At 52.1% G+C, this 20,273-nt stretch overlaps 1 protein-coding gene across 1 annotated transcript in view; it reads left to right on the top strand.

The window, feature by feature from the left end:
- The window catches only part of LOC121281526 (hemicentin-1-like), a 566,775-nt gene that overhangs the window by 386,990 nt on the left and 159,512 nt on the right, over positions 1 to 20,273 (top strand). Inside the window, exons 51-53 of the mRNA XM_041194473.1 lie at positions 15,194 to 15,367; positions 17,907 to 18,020; positions 19,870 to 20,015. Coding sequence (XP_041050407.1) covers positions 15,194 to 15,367; positions 17,907 to 18,020; positions 19,870 to 20,015 — 434 coding nt within the window. The remainder of the gene's footprint in view (positions 1 to 15,193; positions 15,368 to 17,906; positions 18,021 to 19,869; positions 20,016 to 20,273) is intronic.

Raw genomic sequence — 20,273 nt, 5'->3', positions numbered from 1 at the left:
GACCAACTGTATTGTGAAGCCTGCAGTCTCTGGTGAAAGCGCACCAAAAGGCAATGGCTCCAATTGCACCTTCTCAAGGAAGTTTTCCTCTTTTTTTCTCATCTCTGACTCTACTTCAGTGGTGTGATTCTAAGCAGTTTGAGGATGTCCCCTGAAAGGGCCCCTTAGTCCAGCTGTGGGCTCCTCCCACATGCCTCAGACCCTTCCTGTGCAGATTCTTTTCCAGCTTTGATTTTAAACTGGGCTATAACTCAGGGCTTTCAAGATGGTGGTGCTGCATTTTTTTATTTTGAGACCAGCTTCTGCCTTCCTCCTGCCAGTGCTCAGGTGCCTCCAATCTTCCTGGAACCTCACGATGTGCAGGTAGACCTCCCTCCGGTGATTCTCCAGCCTCCCCGAGTAACCCTGGAGCCCATTGTCACTGTGGTGGACATTCCTACCCTCCCCGCTGAACCCATCACTGTTGATGTCCCCATGCCTCATGTGGACCTCAGCCCTCCCCATCTCGAGGCTGTGTGCATGGTGACATACAGAGAAGGCACCACACCCCCCAACCCCCACCCCCAGGAAAGCTTCCAATTACCCCCATTACTACATTTTCCCCATTTATAGGCTGCAGATGCCTCCCTTCACCCTGACCATCCCATCTGTAGCCCAGTACCGAGCCAGAAAACTCCATTACCACCGACTGTAAGACAATGAACACGCCCTGTACACCAAGCTGTGCCTTATCCCAAATAAGCACACAACCCCTGGAATGGGACAATGACGTGTGTGCCATGCACAGTCCCATAGCATGGCCCGCAAAGCTCCAGGACCACCTTTAAACTCTCACCCTGATTACAAGGTCCACAAAGCCCCAGGTCTGCCTTTAATCTCTCAGTCTGACCTCTTGGCCCCAGACCAGAGATCATGAATGTCTTTTAATGAGCTCTCCTGTTCCCTCATGACTGAGCACAATACAGTCTTCCTTCCCACCCTGACTCCCAAGAGTGTCTGTGCAACCCATCCCTCTTGTGCCACACTAACACAACCCCTCTCCCAACTCCTATTCCAGAGCCTGTGTGCATCCCCTCTCATTTATACATTTCGATTCCCATCTGTGTCTGTGTTCTAGTCTTCCATGTTGGGCTCTAGATTCTCCACTCTTGGTCTCCCCTCTGTCTGCCATTATTTACAGTCCCACAGCCCCACCTTAGCCGATTAACTCTGTCATCTTTTCCCCCACTCCCCCCAACCCCACCATATCCCACTAACCCCCATGTCTCTGTCATCCTTCCCCCCCACAACCCCACCATACCCCAGTCAACCCCATGTCTGTCATCCTTCTCCCCCAACCCCACCATACCCCATTCACCCCCATGTCTGTCATCCTTCTCCCCTAACCCCACCATACCCCATTCACCCCCATGTCTGTCATCCTTCTCCCCTAACCCCACCATACCCCATTCACCCCCATGTCATCCTTCTCCCCTAACCCCACCATACCCCATTCACCCCCATGTCATCCTTCTCCCCTAACCCCACCATACCCCATTCACCCTCATATCATCCTTCTCCCCTAACCCCACCATACCCCATTCACCCTCATGTCTCTGTCATCCTTCTCCCCCAAACCCACCATACCCCATTCACCCCCATGTCTCTGTCATCCTTCTCCCCCAACCCCACCATACCCCATTAATCCCCATGTCATCCTTCTCCCCCAACCCTACCATACCCAATTCACCCCCATGTCTCTGTCATCCTTCTCCCCCAACCCCACCATACACCATTGACCCTCATGTCTCTGTCATCCTTCTCCCCCAACCCCACCATACCCCATTCACCCCCATGTCTCTGTCATCCTTCTCCCCCAACCCCACCATACCCCATTAATCCCCATGTCATCCTTCTCCCCCAACCCTACCATACCCAATTCACGCCCATGTCTCTGTCATCCTTCTCCCCCAACCCCACCATACACCATTGACCCTCATGTTTCTGTCATCCTTCTCCCCCAACCCCACCATACCCCATTCACCCCCATGTCTCTGTCATCCTTCTCCCCCAACCCCACCATACCCCATTCACCCCCATGTCTCTGTCATCCTTCTCCACCAAGCCCACCATAACCCATTCACCCCCATGTCATCCTTCTCCCCTAACCCCACCATACCCCATTCACCCTCATGTCTCTGTCATCCTTCTCCCCCAACCCCACCATACCCCATTAACCCCCATGTCTCTGTCATCCTTCTCCCCCAACCCCACCATACCCCATTAATTCCCATGTCATCCTTCTCCCCCAACCCTACCATACCCAATTCACCCCCGTCTCTGTCATCCTTCTCCCCCAACCCCACCATACCCCATTCACCCCCATGTCTCTGTCATCCTTCTCCCCCAACCCCACCATATCCCATTCACCCCCATGTCTCTGTCATCCTTCTCCCCCAACCCCACCATACCCCATTCACCCCCATGTCTCTGTCATCCTTCTCCCCCAACCCCACCATACCCCATTCACCCCAATGTCATCCTTCTCCCCCAACCGTACCATACCCCATTCACCCCCATGTCATCCTTCTCCCCCAACCCACCATACCCCATTCACCCCCATGTCATCCTTCTCCCCTAACCCCACCATACCCCATTAACCCCCAGGTCATCCTTCTCCCCCAACCCAACCAAACCCCAATCACCCCCATGTCTCTGTCATCCTTCTCCCCCAACCCCACCATACCCCATTAATCCCCATGTCATCCTTCTCAACCAACCCCACCATACCCCATTCACCCCCATGTCTCTGTCATCCTTCTCCCCCAACCCCGCCATATCCCAATCACCCCCATGTCTCTGTCATCCTTCTCCCCCAACCCCACCATACCCCATTCACCCCCATGTCTCTGTCATCCTTCTCCCCCAACCCCACCATACCCCATTCACCCCAATGTCATCCTTCTCCCCCAACCCCACCATACCCAATTCACCCCCATGTCATCCTTCTCCCCCAACCCACCATACCCCATTAACCCCCATGTCATCCTTCTCCCCCAACCCCACCATACCCCATTCACACCCATGTCATCCTTCTCCCCCAACCCCACCATACCCCATTCACCCCCATGTCATCCTTCTCCCCCAACCCCACCATACCCCATTAATCCCCATGTCATCCTTCTCCCCCAACCCCACCATACACCATTGACCCTCATGTTTCTGTCATCCTTCTCCCCCAACCCCACCATACCCCATTCACCCCCATGTCTCTGTCATCCTTCTCCCCCAACCCCACCATACCCCATTCACCCCCATGTCTCTGTCATCCTTCTCCACCAACCCCACCATAACCCATTCACCCCCATGTCATCCTTCTCCCCTAACCCCACCATACCCCATTCACCCTCATGTCTCTGTCATCCTTCTCCCCCAACCCCACCATACCCCATTAACCCCCATGTCTCTGTCATCCTTCTCCCCCAACCCCACCATACCCCATTAATTCCCATGTCATCCTTCTCCCCCAACCCTACCATACCCAATTCACCCCCGTCTCTGTCATCCTTCTCCCCCAACCCCACCATACCCCATTCACCCCCATGTCTCTGTCATCCTTCTCCCCCAACCCCACCATATCCCATTCACCCCCATGTCTCTGTCATCCTTCTCCCCCAACCCCACCATACCCCATTCACCCCCATGTCTCTGTCATCCTTCTCCCCCAACCCCACCATACCCCATTCACCCCAATGTCATCCTTCTCCCCCAACCCCACCATACCCCATTCACCCCCATGTCATCCTTCTCCCCCAACCCACCATACCCCATTCACCCCCATGTCATCCTTCTCCCCTAACCCCACCATACCCCATTAACCCCCAGGTCATCCTTCTCCCCCAACCCTACCATACCCCAATCACCCCCATGTCTCTGTCATCCTTCTCCCCCAACCCCACCATACCCCATTAATCCCCATGTCATCCTTCTCCCCCAACCCCACCATACCCCATTCACCCCCATGTCTCTGTCATCCTTCTCCCCCAACCCCGCCATATCCCATTCACCCCCATGTCTCTGTCATCCTTCTCCCCCAACCCCACCATACCCCATTCACCCCAATGTCATCCTTCTCCCCCAACCCCACCATACCCCATTCACCCCCATGTCATCCTTCTCCCCCAACCCACCATACCCCATTAACCCCCATGTCATCCTTCTCCCCCAACCCCACCATACCCCATTCACACCCATGTCATCCTTCTCCCCCAACCCCACCATACCCCATTCACCCCCATGTCATCCTTCTCCCCCAACCCCACCATACCCCATTAATCCCCATGTCATCCTTCTCCCCCAACCCCACCATACACCATTGACCCTCATGTTTCTGTCATCCTTCTCCCCCAACCCCACCATACCCCATTCACCCCCATGTCTCTGTCATCCTTCTCCCCCAACCCCACCATACCCCATTCACCCCCATGTCTCTGTCATCCTTCTCCACCAACCACACCATAACCCATTCACCCCCATGTCATCCTTCTCCCCTAACCCCACCATACCCCATTCACCCTCATGTCTCTGTCATCCTTCTCCCCCAACCCCACCATACCCCATTAATCCCCATGTCTCTGTCATCCTTCCCCCCCAACCCCACCATACCCTATTAATTCCCATGTCATCCTTCTCCCCCAACCCTACCATACCCAATTCACCCCCGTCTCTGTCATCCTTCTCCCCCAACCCCACCATACCCCATTCACCCCCATGTCTCTGTCATCCTTCTCCCCCAACCCCACCATATCCCATTCACCCCCATGTCTCTGTCATCCTTCTCCCCCAACCCCACCATACCCCATTCACCCCCATGTCTCTGTCATCCTTCTCCCCCAACCCCACCATACCCCATTCACCCCAATGTCATCCTTCTCCCCCAACCCCACCATACCCCATTCACCCCCATGTCATCCTTCTCCCCCAACCCACCATACCCCATTCACCCCCATGTCATCCTTCTCCCCTAACCCCACCATACCCCATTAACCCCCATGTCATCCTTCTCCCCCAACCCTACCATACCCCAATCACCCCCATGTCTCTGTCATCCTTCTCCCCCAACCCCACCATACCCCATTAATCCCCATGTCATCCTTCTCCCCCAACCCCACCATACCCCATTCACCCCCATGTCTCTGTCATCCTTCTCCCCCAACCCCGCCATATCCCATTCACCCCCATGTCTCTGTCATCCTTCTCCCCCAACCCCACCATACCCCATTCACCCCCATGTCTCTGTCATCCTTCTCCCCCAACCCCACCATACCCCATTCACCCCAATGTCATCCTTCTCCCCCAACCCCACCATACCCCATTCACCCCCATGTCATCCTTCTCCCCCAACCCACCATACCCCATTAACCCCCATGTCATCCTTCTCCCCCAACCCCACCATACCCCATTCACACCCATGTCATCCTTCTCCCCCAACCCCACCATACCCCATTCACCCCCATGTCATCCTTCTCCCCCAACCCCACCATACCCCATTAATCCCCATGTCATCCTTCTCCCCCAACCCCACCATACCCCATTCACCCCCATGTCTCTGTCATCCTTCTCCCCTAACCCCACCATACCCCATTAATCCCCATGTCATCCATCTCCCCCAACCCCACCATACCCCATTCACCCCCATGTCTCTGTCATCCTTCTCCCCCAACCCCACCATACCCCATTCACCCCCATGTCTCTGTCATCCTTCTCCCCTAACCCCACCATACCCCATTCACCCCCATGTCATCCTTCTCCCCTAACCCCACCATACCCCATTCACCCCCATGTCATCCTTCTCCCCCAACCGTACCATACCCCATTCACCCCCATGTCTCTGTCATCCTTCTCCCCCAACCCCACCATACCCCATTAATCCCCATGTCATCCTTCTCCCCCAACCCCACCATACCCCATTCACCCCCATGTCTCTGTCATCCTTCTCCCCTAACCCGACCATACCCCATTAATCCCCATGTCATCCTTCTCCCCCAACCCCACCATACCCCATTCACCCCCATGTCATCCTTCTCCCCCAACCCCACCATACCCCATTCACCCCCATGTCATCCTTCTCCCCTAACCCCACCATACCCCATTAACCCCCATGTCATCCTTCTCCCCTAACCCCACCATACCCCATTAACCCCCATGTCATCCTTCTCCCCCAACCCCACCATACCCCATTAATCCCCATGTCATCCTTCTCCCCCAACCCTACCATACCCAATTCACCCCCATGTCTCTGTCATCCTTCTCCCCCAACCCCACCATACACCATTGACCCTCATGTTTCTGTCATCCTTCTCCCCCAACCCTACCATACCCCATTCACCCCCATGTCTCTGTCATCCTTCTTCCCCAACCCCACCATACCCCATTCACCCCCATGTCTCTGTCATCCTTCTCCACCAACCCCACCATACCCCATTCACCCCCATGTCTCTGTCATCCTTCTCCCCCAACCCCACCATACCCCATTCACCCCCATGTCTCTGTCATCCTTCTCCACCAACCACACCATAACCCATTCACCCCCATGTCATCCTTCTCCCCTAACCCCACCATACCCCATTCACCCTCATGTCTCTGTCATCCTTCTCCCCCAACCCCACCATACCCCATTAATCCCCATGTCTCTGTCATCCTTCCCCCCCAACCCCACCATACCCCATTAATTCCCATGTCATCCTTCTCCCCCAACCCTACCATACCCAATTCACCCCCGTCTCTGTCATCCTTCTCCCCCAACCCCACCATACCCCATTCACCCCCATGTCTCTGTCATCCTTCTCCCCCAACCCCACCATATCCCATTCACCCCCATGTCTCTGTCATCCTTCTCCCCCAACCCCACCATACCCCATTCACCCCCATGTCTCTGTCATCCTTCTCCCCCAACCCCACCATACCCCATTCACCCCAATGTCATCCTTCTCCCCCAACCCCACCATACCCCATTCACCCCCATGTCATCCTTCTCCCCCAACCCACCATACCCCATTCACCCCCATGTCATCCTTCTCCCCTAACCCCACCATACCCCATTAACCCCCATGTCATCCTTCTCCCCCAACCCTACCATACCCCAATCACCCCCATGTCTCTGTCATCCTTCTCCCCCAACCCCACCATACCCCATTAATCCCCATGTCATCCTTCTCCCCCAACCCCACCATACCCCATTCACCCCCATGTCTCTGTCATCCTTCTCCCCCAACCCCGCCATATCCCATTCACCCCCATGTCTCTGTCATCCTTCTCCCCCAACCCCACCATACCCCATTCACCCCCATGTCTCTGTCATCCTTCTCCCCCAACCCCACCATACCCCATTCACCCCAATGTCATCCTTCTCCCCCAACCCCACCATACCCCATTCACCCCCATGTCATCCTTCTCCCCCAACCCACCATACCCCATTAACCCCCATGTCATCCTTCTCCCCCAACCCCACCATACCCCATTCACACCCATGTCATCCTTCTCCCCCAACCCCACCATACCCCATTCACCCCCATGTCATCCTTCTCCCCCAACCCCACCATACCCCATTAATCCCCATGTCATCCTTCTCCCCCAACCCCACCATACCCCATTCACCCCCATGTCTCTGTCATCCTTCTCCCCTAACCCCACCATACCCCATTAATCCCCATGTCATCCATCTCCCCCAACCCCACCATACCCCATTCACCCCCATGTCTCTGTCATCCTTCTCCCCCAACCCCACCATACCCCATTCACCCCCATGTCTCTGTCATCCTTCTCCCCTAACCCCACCATACCCCATTCACCCCCATGTCATCCTTCTCCCCTAACCCCACCATACCCCATTCACCCCCATGTCATCCTTCTCCCCCAACCGTACCATACCCCATTCACCCCCATGTCTCTGTCATCCTTCTCCCCCAACCCCACCATACCCCATTAATCCCCATGTCATCCTTCTCCCCCAACCCCACCATACCCCATTCACCCCCATGTCTCTGTCATCCTTCTCCCCTAACCCGACCATACCCCATTAATCCCCATGTCATCCTTCTCCCCCAACCCCACCATACCCCATTCACCCCCATGTCATCCTTCTTCCCCAACCCCACCATACCCCATTCACCCCCATGTCATCCTTCTCCCCTAACCCCACCATACCCCATTAACCCCCATGTCATCCTTCTCCCCTAACCCCACCATACCCCATTAACCCCCATGTCATCCTTCTCCCCCAACCCCACCATACCCCATTAATCCCCATGTCATCCTTCTCCCCCAACCCTACCATACCCAATTCACCCCCATGTCTCTGTCATCCTTCTCCCCCAACCCCACCATACACCATTGACCCTCATGTTTCTGTCATCCTTCTCCCCCAACCCTACCATACCCCATTCACCCCCATGTCTCTGTCATCCTTCTTCCCCAACCCCACCATACCCCATTCACCCCCATGTCTCTGTCATCCTTCTCCACCAACCCCACCATACCCCATTCACCCCCATGTCATCCTTCTCCCCTAACCCCACCATACCCCATTCACCCTCATGTCTCTGTCATCCTTCTCCCCCAACCCCACCATACCCCATTCACCCCCATGTCTCTGTCATCCTTCTCCCCCAACCCCACCATACCCCATTAATCCCCATGTCATCCTTCTCCCCCAACCCTACCATACCCAATTCACCCCCATGTCTCTGTCATCCTTCTCCCCCAACCCCACCATACCCCATTCACCCCCATGTCTCTGTCATCCTTCTCCCCCAACCCCACCATATCCCATTCACCCCCATGTCTCTGTCATCCTTCTCCCCCAACCCCACCATACCCCATTCACCCCCATGTCATCCTTCTCCCCTAACATCACCATACCCCATTAATCCCCATATCATCCTTCTCCCCCAACCCCACCATATCCCATTCACCCCCATGTCTCTGTCATCCTTCTTCCCCAACCCCACCATACCCCATTCACCCCCATGTCATCCTTCTCCCCTAATCCCACCATACCCCATTCACCCTCATGTCTCTGTCATCCTTCTCCCCCAACCCCACCATACCCCATTCACCCCCATGTCTCTGTCATCCTTCTCCCCCAACCCCACCATACCCCATTAATCCCCATGTCATCCTTCTCCCCCAACCCTACCATACCCAATTCACCCCCATGTCTCTGTCATCCTTCTCCCCCAACCCCACCATACCCCATTCACCCCCATGTCTCTGTCATCCTTCTCCCCCAACCCCACCATATCCCATTCACCCCCATGTCTCTGTCATCCTTCTCCCCCAACCCCACCATACCCCATTCACCCCCATGTCTCTGTCATCCTTCTCCACCAACCCCACCATAACCCATTCACCCCCATGTCATCCTTCTCCCCTAACCCCACCATACCCCATTCACCCTCATGTCTCTGTCATCCTTCTCCCCCAACCCCACCATACCCCATTAACCCCCATGTCTCTGTCATCCTTCTCCCCCAACCCCACCATACCCCATTAATTCCCATGTCATCCTTCTCCCCCAACCCTACCATACCCAATTCACCCCCGTCTCTGTCATCCTTCTCCCCCAACCCCACCATACCCCATTCACCCCCATGTCTCTGTCATCCTTCTCCCCCAACCCCACCATATCCCATTCACCCCCATGTCTCTGTCATCCTTCTCCCCCAACCCCACCATACCCCATTCACCCCCATGTCTCTGTCATCCTTCTCCCCCAACCCCACCATACCCCATTCACCCCAATGTCATCCTTCTCCCCCAACCCCACCATACCCCATTCACCCCCATGTCATCCTTCTCCCCCAACCCACCATACCCCATTCACCCCCATGTCATCCTTCTCCCCTAACCCCACCATACCCCATTAACCCCCAGGTCATCCTTCTCCCCCAACCCTACCATACCCCAATCACCCCCATGTCTCTGTCATCCTTCTCCCCCAACCCCACCATACCCCATTAATCCCCATGTCATCCTTCTCCCCCAACCCCACCATACCCCATTCACCCCCATGTCTCTGTCATCCTTCTCCCCCAACCCCGCCATATCCCATTCACCCCCATGTCTCTGTCATCCTTCTCCCCCAACCCCACCATACCCCATTCACCCCCATGTCTCTGTCATCCTTCTCCCCCAACCCCACCATACCCCATTCACCCCAATGTCATCCTTCTCCCCCAACCCCACCATACCCCATTCACCCCCATGTCATCCTTCTCCCCCAACCCACCATACCCCATTAACCCCCATGTCATCCTTCTCCCCCAACCCCACCATACCCCATTCACACCCATGTCATCCTTCTCCCCCAACCCCACCATACCCCATTCACCCCCATGTCATCCTTCTCCCCCAACCCCACCATACCCCATTAATCCCCATGTCATCCTTCTCCCCCAACCCCACCATACACCATTGACCCTCATGTTTCTGTCATCCTTCTCCCCCAACCCCACCATACCCCATTCACCCCCATGTCTCTGTCATCCTTCTCCCCCAACCCCACCATACCCCATTCACCCCCATGTCTCTGTTATCCTTCTCCACCAACCCCACCATAACCCATTCACCCCCATGTCATCCTTCTCCCCTAACCCCACCATACCCCATTCACCCTCATGTCTCTGTCATCCTTCTCCCCCAACCCCACCATACCCCATTAATCCCCATGTCTCTGTCATCCTTCCCCCCCAACCCCACCATACCCCATTAATTCCCATGTCATCCTTCTCCCACAACCCTACCATACCCAATTCACCCCCGTCTCTGTCATCCTTCTCCCCCAACCCCATCATACCCCATTCACCCCCATGTCTCTGTCATCCTTCTCCCCCAACCCCACCATATCCCATTCACCCCCATGTCTCTGTCATCCTTCTCCCCCAACCCCACCATACCCCATTCACCCCCATGTCTCTGTCATCCTTCTCCCCCAACCCCACCATACCCCATTCACCCCAATGTCATCCTTCTCCCCCAACCCCACCATACCCCATTCACCCCCATGTCATCCTTCTCCCCCAACCCACCATACCCCATTCACCCCCATGTCATCCTTCTCCCCTAACCCCACCATACCCCATTAACCCCCATGTCATCCTTCTCCCCCAACCCTACCATACCCCAATCACCCCCATGTCTCTGTCATCCTTCTCCCCCAACCCCACCATACACCATTAATCCCCATGTCATCCTTCTCCCCCAACCCCACCATACCCCAATCACCCCCATGTCTCTGTCATCCTTCTCCCCCAACCCCGCCATATCCCATTCACCCCCATGTCTCTGTCATCCTTCTCCCCCAACCCCACCATACCCCATTCACCCCCATGTCTCTGTCATCCTTCTCCCCCAACCCCACCATACCCCATTCACCCCAATGTCATCCTTCTCCCCCAACCCCACCATACCCCATTCACCCCCATGTCATCCTTCTCCCCCAACCCACCATACCCCATTAACCCCCATGTCATCCTTCTCCCCCAACCCCACCATACCCCATTCACACCCATGTCATCCTTCTCCCCCAACCCCACCATACCCCATTCACCCCCATGTCATCCTTCTCCCCCAACCCCACCATACCCCATTAAACCCCATGTCATCCTTCTCCCCCAACCCCACCATACCCCATTCACCCCCATGTCTCTGTCATCCTTCTCCCCTAACCCCACCATACCCCATTAATCCCCATGTCATCCATCTCCCCCAACCCCACCATACCCCATTCACCCCCATGTCTCTGTCATCCTTCTCCCCCAACCCCACCATACCCCATTCACCCCCATGTCTCTGTCATCCTTCTCCCCCAACCCCACCATACCCCATTAATCCCCATGTCATCCTTCTCCCCCAACCCCACCATACCCCATTCACCCCCATGTCTCTGTCATCCTTCTCCCCTAACCCGACCATACCCCATTAATCCCCATGTCATCCTTCTCCCCCAACCCCACCATACCCCATTCACCCCCATGTCATCCTTCTCCCCCAACCCCACCATACCCCATTCACCCCCATGTCATCCTTCTCCCCTAACCCCACCATACCCCATTAACCCCCATGTCATCCTTCTCCCCTAACCCCACCATACCCCATTAACCCCCATGTCATCCTTCTCCCCCAACCCCACCATACCCCATTAATCCCCATGTCATCCTTCTCCCCCAACCCTACCATACCCAATTCACCCCCATGTCTCTGTCATCCTTCTCCCCCAACCCCACCATACACCATTGACCCTCATGTTTCTGTCATCCTTCTCCCCCAACCCTACCATACCCCATTCACCCCCATGTCTCTGTCATCCTTCTTCCCCAACCCCACCATACCCCATTCACCCCCATGTCTCTGTCATCCTTCTCCACCAACCCCACCATACCCCATTCAGCCCCATGTCATCCTTCTCCCCTAACCCCACCATACCCCATTCACCCTCATGTCTCTGTCATCCTTCTCCCCCAACCCCACCATACCCCATTAATCCCCATGTCATCCTTCTCCCCCAACCCTACCATACCCAATTCACCCCCATGTCTCTGTCATCCTTCTCCCCCAACCCCACCATACCCCATTCACCCCCATGTCTCTGTCATCCTTCTCCCCCAACCCCACCATATCCCATTCACCCCCATGTCTCTGTCATCCTTCTCCCCCAACCCCACCATACCCCATTCACCCCCATGTCATCCTTCTCCCCTAACCCCACCATACCCCATTAATCCCCATATCATCCTTCTCCCCCAACCCCACCATACCCCATTCACCCCCATGTCTCTGTCATCCTTCTCCCCCAACCCCACCATACACCATTGACCCTCATGTTTCTGTCATCCTTCTCCCCCAACCCTACCATACCCCATTCACCCCCATGTCTCTGTCATCCTTCTTCCCCAACCCCACCATACCCCATTCACCCCCATGTCTCTGTCATCCTTCTCCACCAACCCCACCATTCCCCATTCACCCCCATGTCATCCTTCTCCCCTAACCCCACCATACCCCATTCACCCTCATGTCTCTGTCATCCTTCTCCCCCAACCCCACCATACCCCATTCACCCCCATGTCTCTGTCATCCTTCTCCCCCAACCCCACCATACCCCATTAAACCCCATGTCATCCTTCTCCCCCAACCCTACCATACCCAATTCACCCCCATGTCTCTGTCATCCTTCTCCCCCAACCCCACCATACCCCATTCACCCCCATGTCTCTGTCATCCTTCTCCCCCAACCCCACCATATCCCATTCACCCCCATGTCTCTGTCATCCTTCTCCCCCAACCCCACCATACCCCATTCACCCCCATGTCATCCTTCTCCCCTAACCCCACCATACCCCATTAATCCCCATATCATCCTTCTCCCCCAACCCCACCATACCCCATTCACCCCCATGTCTCTGTCATCCTTCTCCCCTAACCCCACCATACCCCATTCACCCCCATGTCATCCTTCTCCCCTAACCCCACCATACCCCATTAACCCCCATGTCATCCTTCTCCCCTAACCCCACCATACCCCATTCACCCTCATGTCTCTGTCATCCTTCTCCCCCAACCCCACCATACACCATTCACCCCCATGTCTCTGTCATCCTTCTCCCCCAACCCCACCATACCCCATTCACCCCCATGTCTGTCATCCTTCTCCCCCAACCCCACCATACCCCATTAATCCCCATGTCATCCTTCTCCCCCAACCCCACCATACCCCATTCACCCTCATGTCTCTGTCATCCTTCTCCCCTAACCCCACCATACACCATTCACCCCCATGTCATCCTTCTCCCCTAACCCCACCATACCCCATTCACCCCCATGTCTGTCATCCTTCTCCCCCAACCCCACCATACCCCATTAATCCCCATGTCATCCTTCTCCCCCAACCCCACCATACCCCATTCACCCTCATGTCTCTGTCATCCTTCTCCCCTAACCCCACCATACACCATTCACCCCCATGTCATCCTTCTCCCCTAACCCCACCATACCCCATTAACCCCCATGTCTCTGTCATCCTTCTCCCCCAACCCCACCATACCCCATTAATCCCCATGTCATCCTTCTCCCCCAACCCTACCATACCCCATTCACCCCCATGTCTCTGTCATCCTTCTCCCCCAACCCCACCATACCCCATTCACCCCCATGTCTCTGTCATCCTTCTCCCCCAACCCCACCATACCCCATTCACCCCCATGTCTCTGTCATCCTTCTCCCCTAACCCCACCATACCCCATTCACCCTCATGTCTCTGTCATCCTTCCCCAGCCCAGCCCTGCCCCACCCCACTGGTCACAATGCTGGTCACTGTTTCAGAGTACAGTCCTGCCTGAGACCCACAGCACACACTAAGTGGTGTCCTCCCCGAGTATGGAGGTACCCATCATGAGCAGGCCAACCCTACACCCCCACCAGTGTGATGTAACGCTGGCATTGCTGAGAAGCTGGAACGGCGCCGACGTAGCTGGGCTTTGAATGTTGCACTCACCTCAAAGTCACGAGTAAAGTGAGGGCGGACAGCTGCACACCACTTATTCCAAACATGATCAGACTGGTCTAATTTCCCACTGGCATGGCACAAGATTGGGAGGGGTACAGGATTCCGGCGAGTAGCGTTTTTAATGAGCATTCATGACATGATGATGCATGCAAATCCAGAATTCCCACTGCTCCTGTTCCTTCCACTGTTTCCCCTCCTCCCCCTTCCCCTTCCTCTTACCCCATGTCCATTCTTCCCACTGTTCCCATTCCTCCCCCTCCCCCACCCCATTTCCGTTCCTTTGCCTGTCCCCGTTGCTTCTCCTATCGGCAAGATTGGGAATAAGTCTTGAGTCCGTGTTCTCAAATTCCTCAGTCCATGAGGAGAAGGGAGTAGCTTAAGGGTTAAGTGGGAACAAGAAATCGGAAATTACATAAGACAAGATGGCCACCAAAAGTTAATGGACTATCACTGGAGAACAAATGATGCTAACTATTTTGTGTGTCCATGGAGTCATTACGGTACAGAAGGAGGCCATTCAGCCCCTGATTGGATTGCGGTATCAGCTTTTGATTAGAATGTTCCTTCATTTCACAGACTGGTTGGCAGTGTCAGGTCTGTGGGAGAGCTGTGTGCTGATCATCATTTCCTTGTGTGGTGTCCTTTTCCTAGTTACACCCAGAATTGCCAGTGTCGGTGAAGATGGTGCCCCAGAGGATGTCATTGTTATTGTGAATAATCCCACCTCACTGCTGTGTGAGGCTGTGGCCTATCCGAGACCAACCATCACCTGGCTCAAGGATGGGATACCCTTCAAGGCTTCCAGAAATATCCACTTGTTGCCAGGTATTTATTTCCCCTGCCTAGGTGGTTTCATTTTGTGTAATCCGAGTTAGAGAAGTAGTGGCGCCAATTTTATGAAACGGAGGCTCCCCACCAGCTGCGCAGATCAGGTAATTGTGAACACGTTCACCACGATTGTCCATCTGGAAAGAGGATTGTAGGGAGCCTTTTTTCCGTTACACTTTCGTGGGATGTGGGCTTCATTGGCAAGGCCAGCATTTGTTGCCCATCTCTAATTGCCCTCGAACTGAATAGCTTGCTAGGCCATTTCAGGGAGCGCTTCAGAGTCAACCACATCGCTGTGGATCTGGAGTCACATGTAGGCCAGACCAGGTAAGGTTGGCAGATTTCCTTTCCTAAAGGACATTAATAAACCGGATGGGGTTTTTTATGACAATCGACAATAGTTTCATTGTTAGACTAGCTTTTCCTTCCAGATTTTTATTAATTGAATTTAAATTCCACCAGTTGCCATAATGGGATTTGGATCCAAGAGCATTGCCCTGGGTCTCTGGATTACTAGTCCAGTGACATTACCACTGCACCATCATCTCCCCCTGTGATTTCCTGATGTGCAGTTGTAGCTGCTGAATCTCCCTTCCAGATTCAAATAATTCTTATCCAATGGAAGTCAAAACTACACTTTGGTCCAGCCAAACCTGTATGTGTCAACCGTGGCCCAGTTGTGAGCCCTCTGAGTCACGAGGCCATGGGTTAAGCCTCATTTTGGAAATTTCAGCACAATAAACTGGGCTGACACTCCAGTGCAGCGCTGAAGGGGTGCTGCAGTGTCGGAGGTTCCACTTGTCAGATAAGACATCAAACTGAGATCCCATCTGTCCTGTCAGGTGGATGTAAGAGATCCCAAGGCACTATTGGACAAAGAGCAGCACCTGGTGTCCAGCATAATATTTATCCCTCAACCAACATCCCTAAAACACATTAACCGATCAGTATCTCATGCTTATCCTGGAATCTTAATGGTACACAAATTGGCTGTTGCATTTGCTATCCTGAAATTAATGACTAATTAAAAAGGGAACACAAGTCCTTAATTTGTTTTAAAGTGCTTTGAATGTTCTGGGGTAGTGAAAGGTGCTACATAAATACAAGTTCTTTATTTTTCTCTCTTTAATTTTCCAAGTTTAATGTGCATTCAGCCTGGAATTCCAGTGGACCAAATCCATTCTAATTGTGTCAAACTCCAATTAATCCAACCCATTCCATTCAATTCCATCATAACAAATAGTTGGCTTTTTCTAAAACAACAGGATATGTTGGAAATACAGCGCAGGCCGGCCAGCCAATGTAAAGAGAAAAATAGCAGTTCTGGGTGTGTACCCTTTATCAGGATTGAACAGGAGAGAGAAATGTTAATATGGTTAGTAAAAGGGCTGTAGCAATACCTGGAGCTGGGAAAATACCAGGAGATACTGAGCAGCCTTCTTCCCTGGCCATAACATTCCTCCTACCACTGAAACCCCATAAGTACAAGCCCCAGCAAGCACCCTTTCCCGCGCAAATGCTCCCCATTAGACCCAAGCCTTTCAGTCGGTAGTTGAGTTATACTAAGAACATAAGAAGGCCATTCAGCCCTTCAGGACTGCTCTATCATTCATTAAAAGCATGGCTGATCTTCGACCTCAATTCCATTTTGCCAGATGATCCCCAGATCCTGTCATTCTCTTAGACTCCAAAATGGTATCTATCTCAGCCTTGGTCATACTCCACTGCCCTCTGGGGGAGCAAATTCCCAAGATTCACAACCCTCTGGGTGAAGAAATTCATCCTCATCTCAGTCTTAAATGATTGGCCCCTCATATGGAGACTATGCTCCCTAGCTCAAGACTCTGGAGTTGATGGAACCAGCGTCTTAGGATCTACTCTGTCAAGCCCCCTGAGAATCTTAGGATTCAATGCAATCATTTTTGCTTTTAGAGGACATGCTGTGGAGAAAATAAAAATAGTGGCTTTTAATGCTTTGATTATTGTTATATCATTACTCATAAAGAACTCATATTTATACAACACCTTTCACAACCTCAGAATGAACCAAAGCACTTTACCGTTAATAAATGCAACACCATTAAAAACTCAAGAATTTCACATATAATCACTTAGGACAGAGCTTGAACCTTGTTGAAAAGAGAGACATGTTATCGAAGCATTTCATCTTGCGCTCATCAGGACAAATGCAAGAATGCCAGGTTTCAAACAATCACAACACTTTATACTCTGGGAGAAAAGGGTGCTGATTGGTTGACAAGGCATCTCTGGCCGGGGTGTTGTCAAGGAGAAAGCTTGGGGAGCATAGCTTTCCCAAGCTTTCTCCATGGCAATGCTCTGGCCAATCAGAATCAACTTGCCAACGAATCAACATCCTTTACTCCTGTGGGTCAATGGTTGCGATCATTTGAAATTTGGCATTCTTGTGTTTGTCCTGATGAGTGCGAGACAAAAAGCTTCAACAACATTGTCTCTCTTTTCAGTAAGATTTCACATATACACCTTGTTCAGCAATACAATGCCCTTCTGTTTTCAGGAGGTCGGGGCCTCCAGATTCTGAATGTACAGGAGGAAGACGCTGGTCGTTACAGCTGTGTTGTGACTAATCTGGCCGGGGAAGCTGTGAAGGACTACGAGCTCAAAGTCTTCAGTAAGTGCTTTCTCGGTGATTTCACATTAAGTGGCACTCAAAAGGAAACAGGGTCAAGTTATGGTTGAGCAGGTACTACAGGGTATGGAAACAAAAAGTGGTGAACTATCAGAGGTGGATGGCAAGAGGTAAATACGCTTTTCTTAGTTCAGCCTTGCTAGTTTTTAAATCTCATGCTATAGAAGAGCGCCAGACCCATTTAAGTTATGTTTTTGTTAATTTTCTTCTTGAATTTTTATTTACATTTTAAAAATAATAATTCCTATCCCATTATGGAATGCACCACTCTTGGATTGGAACTTCTGTCAAATCTTAGCTCTTCCCAATCTGCAACTCCCTCAGAAATGGGAAGGGATAATTTTGATTATTCACCCCTCTCTGCAGATTTTTCTTGCTAGCAAGTGTAAGGTTCCCCTTTTGTTTAATCCCCTCGTGGCTGACAGGTGACCTGTGATCATCCCTCTGCCACTGCTAATGTGGTATAGCTACGAGGAGGTAGTCGTTTGGTAGTGCAGACTTGTGTATTGCTGAATAAAAAGAGACATTTTTTGTTGAAGCTTTTCGTCTTGCACTCATCAGGACAATTCGCAAGAAAATGCCAATGTCAGGGGAAACTGCATTCTCCATGGCAACGCCTCTACCAATCAGGGTCCACTTGCCAACATACAGTATAAATTTGTTGTTGCACCTGACATTGGCACTTATTTGCAAATTGTCCTGATAAGTTCAAGATGAAAATCTTCAACAGAAAATGCCTATTTTTTTCAACAATACTACTAAGATGTGTGAAAGAGTGGCTGGGGATCTTGGCCTGATTTTTCTCACTCTTCCCATGGATAGACACCCGGTTTAAATATAGGGTTAGCAACTTCGGGCATGTTCCTAGAGGTTTCATCACCTCACATGCCTCCAGATCCCAGCTCACTCTCTCCTGTCATTGATCAACTGACATATCCACTCTTCCAATGCACCATCTTCCCCTGCCAATTGGAAATTAAATAGATTAAACAATTGAATATTTCCTCACCATCAGTCAACAGCCTTTAATCCCATGTCCAATTTTTGTAACTAATAAACAAACGTGTTCAAAGAACATTCTTTAATTGGCCCTATGATGTTACTCCCGGGTTGCTTGCATCTTAACCCTAGAGATTGATCTTTAATTCCTGATAATTCCCAAGATAATCCCACAGAGTTTACAGCCCTACTGACATGTGCCTTTGAGTGTGTCTCAGTGACCCAGGTGTTATACGTTAATAGAATCCAAGCCGGTTGGTGAAGTCAAAACCAAGACACAGAGCTTTTCTTTACAAGGAGAGTTTATTGACTTTGTTCAGCCTCACAGCTCTCCTCTCACACACCCAGTGTCCCAGCTGTCCACTATTTTCAGTACCAATTTAACAACTTAAATAAAATAACCAGTTAAAAAAAGCCAATTGAGTCAATTGATAGCTATGTCCCCTATTTATATGTGCTCAGAGCACTTAATTAAACAATGCACTTCACTTATGTATCTTAATATAATTAGCATACAGTTAACATTATATTCTTGATAGCCAGTTGCTAAAGGAAGAATCCTAAGCCAGTCTTTACATGGGATAAACTTATTCATAGAGTGAACCATTCCAGGTATATATCTCCTGACATCACTCAACTCTTCTGTCAATAAATGTCTCTTTATATGTGCTCAAGCAACCGTTCAATCAATGCCCTCCACCTGTATGTGCTTAACCTCAATTGGTACAATTAACAGGACCGGTCAGGTAAGCACAAATCAAAATCTTCTTTTGGAACAATGCCTATGATGGTCAACCACGACGATAACGCTTTAAAAATTCTTTCACACCAGTTCCTCCACTGATAGTAAAGGCTGATCAGATGGCAGGAGGGTTTCGTGCCACTCAGGTGAAGACCAAGGTGAACACCACATTGACACTGACGTGTGAGACATGGGCAACCCCAGCTCCTGCTCTTCGCTGGTATAAGGATGGCCAGGTAACAGTAATGAGTGCTCAGAACTGGACAACCTGCAGCAAACCTTTCCACTTTGGATTCACTTTTTTCTCTCGCTGCCTTTCACCCCTCATAGGGAGCAACCAAAAGTTGCATGTGAACAACCAGCCTTACTTCTATACAATCCTGGTATTAATAATGAGTGTAACTTGCAACAAAATTATCTCAAACCTGACCCCAAGACTTTGGGAAGTCTTCAGGGGCAGTGGGCTCACTGTTATAGAAATTGCAAGAATTGTG

Source organism: Carcharodon carcharias, chromosome 8 (assembly GCF_017639515.1).
Source record: "Carcharodon carcharias isolate sCarCar2 chromosome 8, sCarCar2.pri, whole genome shotgun sequence".
NCBI classification, from domain to species: Eukaryota; Metazoa; Chordata; class Chondrichthyes; order Lamniformes; family Lamnidae; genus Carcharodon; species Carcharodon carcharias.
This window is presented reverse-complemented; position numbering and strand designations above follow the sequence as displayed.